General features: G+C 39.6%; 1 protein-coding gene across 1 annotated transcript; it reads right to left on the bottom strand.

Annotated features, from left to right (window-relative positions):
- Positions 1–1032: 1032 nt before the first annotated feature.
- Positions 1033–6633, bottom strand: LOC104962800 (treacle protein-like; the record flags this gene model as incomplete). Its single annotated transcript, XM_010791302.1, has 4 exons — positions 6410–6633; positions 4905–4960; positions 1468–1634; positions 1033–1196 (listed from the first exon to the last, which is right to left on the bottom strand). Coding segments are annotated over exons 1-4 (492 nt in total), but the record flags the coding sequence as incomplete, so codon positions are not given.
- Between the last annotated feature and the right edge of the window lie 369 nt (positions 6634–7002).

The raw sequence follows: 7002 nt of genomic DNA on the forward strand, positions 1-7002 counted from the left end.
CGTCTACGGTGTGTGTGTGTGTGTGTGTGTGTGTGTGTGTGTGTGTGTGTGTGAGTGTGAGTGTCGGGAATGTGTGAGTTTGTGTTATTGTAAGGGTACTGATTTCCGGCTGCTACAGAAACATCGTTTTAACCGCTTCTTTCTGTTCCTCCATCATCGTTTATCATTAATTAGATAACAGGATGTATTGTGGCTTTTTTTAAAGCTCTTTGGATTTTTAACTTTTAGAAGAGCAAACTGTTGCCACTTATCATATCATCATGTTTAAGTTGATGTTTGTATGTAGTGTCTCTACTGTGACATGTCTCCATGCTTTAATATTCAAAAAGCTCTTTATTTTTCTCATGCTGCTGATTGGGCAACCGCTTAGAGATGTCCCGCCCCTTAGCCTATCAGGTACAATGTGTTGGAGCAGCAGCCAATAGAAGCGCAACAATATAACACACTACAGGAAAGAGAAACCCCTTAATAGGGCCTCTTTTACAGTCTTCAAGCCAGCATACTTTTCTGGCTATTCTGACCCCAAATCCTCTTTGAAGTGGACATATAAGCAAGAAGGTCGAGGTTAGAATGGAAAAAGTAGGTGTTAATTGCCTTCATACTACAGCACATTATTTGAAAGGGCAGCTGCAGTACATCATAAAAGTAAAAGTGTGAAAAAAGGGAGATGTTACTTTTTGTATCTAATGATTGCAGCTGAAGGTTTTATTGCCTCAGATATTTCAGGGATTTGAACTGGGGACCATCCAATAATAAGCCTGCTTCTGTCACCTCATGCTGCTGCTGACTTCTCTCTGCAGTTATGTTTGTTTGTTTGTTTGTTTGTTATGATAAGATCAACCTTTATTAATCCTTGAAATGCAGGTGTCAGAGCAGCAAAAAGAGTGAACCAGGATAATGAAAAATCCAGGTAACAGTATAACTAAAAAAACTACGAAATGAGGTTAACATACAGTTATGAAAGAAGATAATTATGAATCCATATGTATACATGTCTAATGATGCATGATATATGTGCATTTCTCTGCTCACCTGTTCCTCTGCAATCGTTTCCTCCTCTTTCTTTTCTCCTTCCTCACTCTCTGGGTCTGTTGTTTTTGTTTCCCCTGCAGGAGGTAGCAGCTGCTCAGAGACCGACTCCTCTTCTCTCTCCTCACCGAGCACCTCCGCAGACTCCTTAACGTCTGTCCTGGACTCTGGAGCAACGAAAAAAAATACACTTTTTAAAAGGGGGTTTACAACGTATACAATATAGCTCCAGTTTCAGTTAACTTATAGGTAGATCTGGTTTGCAGATAAAGGACGATCGATCCGTTATGACACACATTCTACTAAAAAAGTACCGACTGCTTCATCACCTCGTACAAACGTGAGCAATCCAGAAAGCTAATAGGTATCATAGCATCTGTGTGACACTGTTTGTTAATGTGTGCGATGGCTGCTGCATTACAACGTATTTAAATGTACCAGCTGGAGGTTTTGCATCCACATGATTTTCCTGGGTGATGTTGTTGACTTTGGCGTCTGCGACATCTTCTTCTTCGCTGGTGGCAGGTTCTGGTTTGATGCCGTTCTTCTTCAGGTGAGCGGCGTCTTCTGTCTCCTGCTTGGCATCCTGAGCTAGAGAGTACAGCCTATAACACAAAAACACACATCTCCTTTTAATACTGGACGTTTGTTAATACACCTTTCGGTCATTTAAAAGACTGGGGAGTGCTCATACATGCATGTGTTTCTTATTATCTCAATCCAAATCCATACGTCAAACTAATTCGTAGCACTTTGAATTGCCTTGTGTTGAAAGGTGCTATAAATAAACTTGCCTTCCCTGAGCAGGTTTTTAGAATACGCAGTCACAAAATTGAGTTTGCTGTTGATAGATACTTTTCTCCCACAATGCAATGCACAGAGGAAATGGAGCAGCAACCTACAGCTGGTACTTTTTTTTTTTTTTTTTTTTTAAATGGTGGATTCTGGCAAAACAGCTCCAAAAAGACCTTTGAAAACAAAGTTATCAAACTAAAGAAAGACACTTTGCCGTCTTCATGAATGTCATTTTTTATTAACTTAGTGATAAAACAGACATAGTGTAACCCTTATTATATTGTACATGATTTATAGAATGACATGGCACAGCTCAAGTCTTGTGGCATGTTTTTTGTCTTGTGTAAGTTAAGGAGTTTCTGAAAAATGGTGTGAAGTGCTTTAAGGAAATGTCTTGAGAATTAAAAACAAGATCAAAGTGATTCCTGCGTCATCGCTGCAGAAAACTGACTGGGGATCAGTCCATCATGAGTCGAGCAGCCAAGAACTACAGATGTTTCTGACTGTCACGATGAGAAATTCAAAGAGTCTGAAGGATGTTTACAAGCAGAGTGAATTATTCTGACCATGGGAATGTGTTTGAATGTGACTGATTAGCAGAAAGAAGTGTCATCAAATCAATTTTATAACTGAAATGAAACCTCAACTCCTCAAAGCAGCTGTAGGAAAAGGGGAATTATAAACATTGGTTTCACATTCAGACCAATGCCATAGACTTGTATTTACACTGGGGAAATCACAGACATGAGCTGATGTCATTCATTCATTCATCACTTATCTGCCGCCTGCTTAATCTGTTTTAGAGCAGCAGGGATTTAAATCCCAGAATGCACCGGGCAGAAGGCCAGGCGGTCATTCACGAACAGGGACATCCTGTTCAAAGGGACAGATTTAAATCTGCAATCCACCAAAGCTGCATGCTTTTCTTCGGAGTCTACAAACGTAATTCAAAAAAAAAGCATGGTAATTAAATAATAATGGAAAACGCTGTTACATTACATTACATTGCATTTAGCTGACGATTTTGTCCAAAGCGACTTACTGAAAGCTGTAAAGCGAAGAAGATGGCAATATTACCAGGGGTGCACATAACTTTTTTTGCCCTGGTTCTCAAAGGAGCACCTGGAGATGTTGCTTGGTGCGCATCTTTAAAATGAAATAAACCGTACCTTTTGAGGGGTTCTTGACTTTATGAACGGGGGGGAGGGAGGTGCACTAGTGAGCACGCTCATGAACTGTTCGCCGGAGCCTCGCAGCGGGGTTACTGTGTGGCCCTGAATATTACTCTTGTTCAAGCCCCCAAAAACCCTGACAAAGGGGGCTTTACAGTTTGTACAGAATACAGTATCATCTGTCCTTAGACCCTCCATGAAGACACCCCACTATTAATGGGGAAAAAATGAAAGAAACCTCAGGGAGAGCAACAGAGGAAGGATCCCTCTCCCAGGACGTTCAGATGTGCAATAGGTGTGAGTACATTTAAAATATAATACATTTACAACATAGGAAGTAGGTGTGCGTCAGGCAGGACCAGAGCAACAGGCACAGCACGACTAATGATCCAGGAAATATGTTTAACCCTGTATCAATGGGGACATCAAAGCCTTTTTTGATAGGAAGAAGCAGGAGACTTTGATGGGGCTTAAGGCATGGATGTGTTAACAGAAGTGGATACAGCTTTGGGGGGGGGGGGCACCGTTCGTTCCTGTAAAGGTTGCACAGTCCTGAATGAAGAGAGCAAGAATCCTGAGGTCTTCTGAGGACCCTCGGCATCATAGCGCATGCACTTTTGCGTTTCCTTAAACAGCTGCTGCATCACAGGAGTTTCTCATTCAGTGTCAGCTTGGCCAAATAAATGAAGGAGGGTAAATATTTATGGATTTTAGTTTTCAGATAACATAAGATAGACCTTTATTTATGGCTGTAGGGAAATTCAAGTGTCATGGCAGCAGCAGAATAAGAAGAAACACAGATATTACGAATAATAAGTCAAATAAAAAAGCACATTTTACAACTTTTAGGACGTTACGTTGGAAAAGGGCTATTGAAGTGTTCCTACTGGGTAGTTGATTAACGTAAAAAAAACGCAATGCAAGTCAATGGGGAAAGTCTTTCTGGGCCCAATGGCATCACGGACCCACAAGGAAATTGTAGTTTGGCCTCTACGGAAATTAGTTTCAAAGACATAGCACACTTCCTGTGGGCTGAGTCTGTTCTGAAGGAGCTGAATTAAGAGCTTTGGCCATCTAAGCACAGCCACGAAAACAGACTAGAAGGTTGGATAGAGGCCAAAAGCTCCATGCTAGGTGTGGGGTTAGAAAGATAATATATATGAAGTGAAGAGCAGCTGTTAACAGGACCCTAGAAAGTGCAAATTCCAACAGGTTTGCCCAACACAGAGGTGACACCAACAACACACCCCTGTGAGTTCAGCGGGACACACGGGGTCCTCGATCACCAGTGCCTCCTTTCACAACTCTTCCTCCTCTCTGTCCTAATTTACATTTTCTCTTCTTCCTCTTCCTCCTCTCTTTCCAAGGCAATATGGCTGTGTAACATCCGGTCCAGACTCGAGTTACATTTTTATAAACAGATCAGTGATGTAGACACTTTTAATTAACGCAATCGGTGCTATGAGGACATTGCTTATATTGACGATACAATGTTTTTATCGGATCATTTTAATTGTATTGTTTTAAGTAAGTCTCTTTCCTGTCCTTCTTCCATCCCACTTCAGATCACTCGTCTAGCATGTCCATTTTACCTGACATTATCCAAATTCTTAACAACATTTCTCATAATTTCCTTTTATCTAATGTAGTTATTGGGCACTATTAAGAGTATTTTTGTATAATATGTTCATGACTGATGTGAATGCACAGTGTAAATAAACCATTGACTGTATATCAATTTATCTAAAACATGTAATGACATTTGATAAAAAAAAGTTGATTTAAACATATGCATTGTTTTCTTTACATGCTAGGGCTTTACTCCTGAATCTATCAACTGTTAAAGTTTGAAAGGAAAAAGGTGGAGTCCTCCTACTTGCAGATTGTGTAGTAACAAGTTGGACTTACTTCATCCAGCCTGAGTAGATCTCATGAAGATTGGGGGTCTCCTCTGGTGTTTCCACCTAAACAAACACAAAACATTTTTAGCAGCCTGAAAAAAAAAAACAAGAGAACGTGTTCCAAGAATGTCTCATCTATAATTCAAGAGTGGCTGGACAATATCCCTTCAACCCATCTTGGAGAAACCTAATTTCCTGTTGGTCAGGAATTTAAAGCCACGGGCTCCCGGAAAGGAATCCATGCAGCAAGAAACAAAACTGGCAGTAAGAGAGTGCGTGGAAATGCAATGATGAGCAGGGGAACGATGCCTCTGACAGCAGTGAATGGTTTAATTTTAGAGATTAGTGGTGAGACATTTTTCTCTATTGTGTAGTCTTCCTAAAACTTTGTCAGCAGAAACTTTTGGCTTTATTTTTAGCTCGTGGGCCTGAAACCTGAAACCTGTGACCAGCCAAGACTCTCAATGGCAGACTTTAGAAATAACACATTTGTAATTTGTCTTTATTTCAGTGTAACACAATAAGAGTGACATTATGTAGGAAACATTGTTACAGAATAACACAGCGACTCAACAAAAGGGTTTAAAAACTTACCAAGCATAAATTGGTTTGATTTTAAATTAAGTTTTCATTAAAATGTTGCAGTTTTTATAATATAGCCTACTGAAAAATATGTTAAACGACGATATACTAGCTCTTGGCTCAGCCTCTTGGTGTGTGTGGATGCAGCATGGCTCTACACGTGCACTCTGATCATTTTAGGGCTGCAGCTAATTAATCAATAACTGTTATTATCTTTTAATTATTGTTAATTTAACAACATCATTTAGTAGTTTAGCCTATAAACCTTCAGAAAATAGTGAAAGAAATGCATCAAACTTTCCCCTAGTTCCTAGTAGGACTTAAACCCAAAGATATTCAGCTTTAGGATATGAAATAAACAAATATTTAAAATAGAAATAAATGTGACTTGCTTGAAATATTACCTGAACAATGTATGAATTATAGTTTGTTACCTGCCAATTAATGAACTTACAATCAACTCATTTATTAAAATGACTCATCAATGCCGCTATAGCACATTTATATCAACATGTACAACTTTAATCATTGAAAAACACAAACATGTAAGGGGGTCTGAATGGGTCTCATTGTGCAGTAGCAGGCCCTCAGCAGCGTTGTTTTCACAGCCATGCAGCTCCTGAAACATTATGTTCTTTTCCTTCAGGAGGCCTGAACACCGACACACATGTGCTCATACACACACTCACACATACATACGACGCCCTGCAAATCACTCACTGCAACACTGGAGCAAGAAGCACACTGAAATCACATATATATATTTAATTCAGTTCATGTAAATAATGCAAACGCGCATGCTCGGTAAAGAAATAGCATTAACAATGGTAAATATGATCAGGAACAAGAACACAACGGGAGAATCAGATAGGGTCGGTTTTACACTGAGTAAAGCAGTGAATTTTGAATAATCTGAGCAAAAGTACCTACCTGAGCAATGTGTTTCTCCAGCACCTTGGCAGCTTTCTTGTATCCGTGCACCTTGAGGTGCTGGAAGATGAGAAACAGCAGCGTGGCGTCTTCCTCTGAAGCCATTATGTACGACTGACGGCGGAGAAACCAGCGAAAAACTGGAATATTATATTATGTTATTAACAGTTCACTTCATGCTCGCTATTTAGCGTGCAGCCATGAGCCTCTGACACACGCCCCCTTCGAAATGCATCATGGGAAGTGCCGATTTTGCTAGGGGGCAGAAAAACAACAAGAGCATGTTTTTGGGATTCGATTTTTATTAACATGAAGTTAAACGGACAACTGACACATCTTACGATAATATCATGATGGAAAATAGTTTTTAAAAAGATTACAGATATCTTTACTTATCTACTTACCCATCCTGTCCATGTGTATCCATTCATCATAAGATAAGATATAGTTTATTGATCCAGATTTGGGAGATGTGTTCATCACAGCAGCATAGATAAGACATTGCACATGAGTTCAAGGTAAATACAATACAATAAAAATAAATAAAAAACAATAAAGAATATACATATCAGCAGCAGAAGATAAACAAAATA

Source organism: Notothenia coriiceps, unplaced genomic scaffold (assembly GCF_000735185.1).
Source record: "Notothenia coriiceps isolate Sejong01 unplaced genomic scaffold, NC01 NC01_scaffold00001569, whole genome shotgun sequence".
In the NCBI taxonomy this organism is placed as follows: Eukaryota; Metazoa; Chordata; class Actinopteri; order Perciformes; family Nototheniidae; genus Notothenia; species Notothenia coriiceps.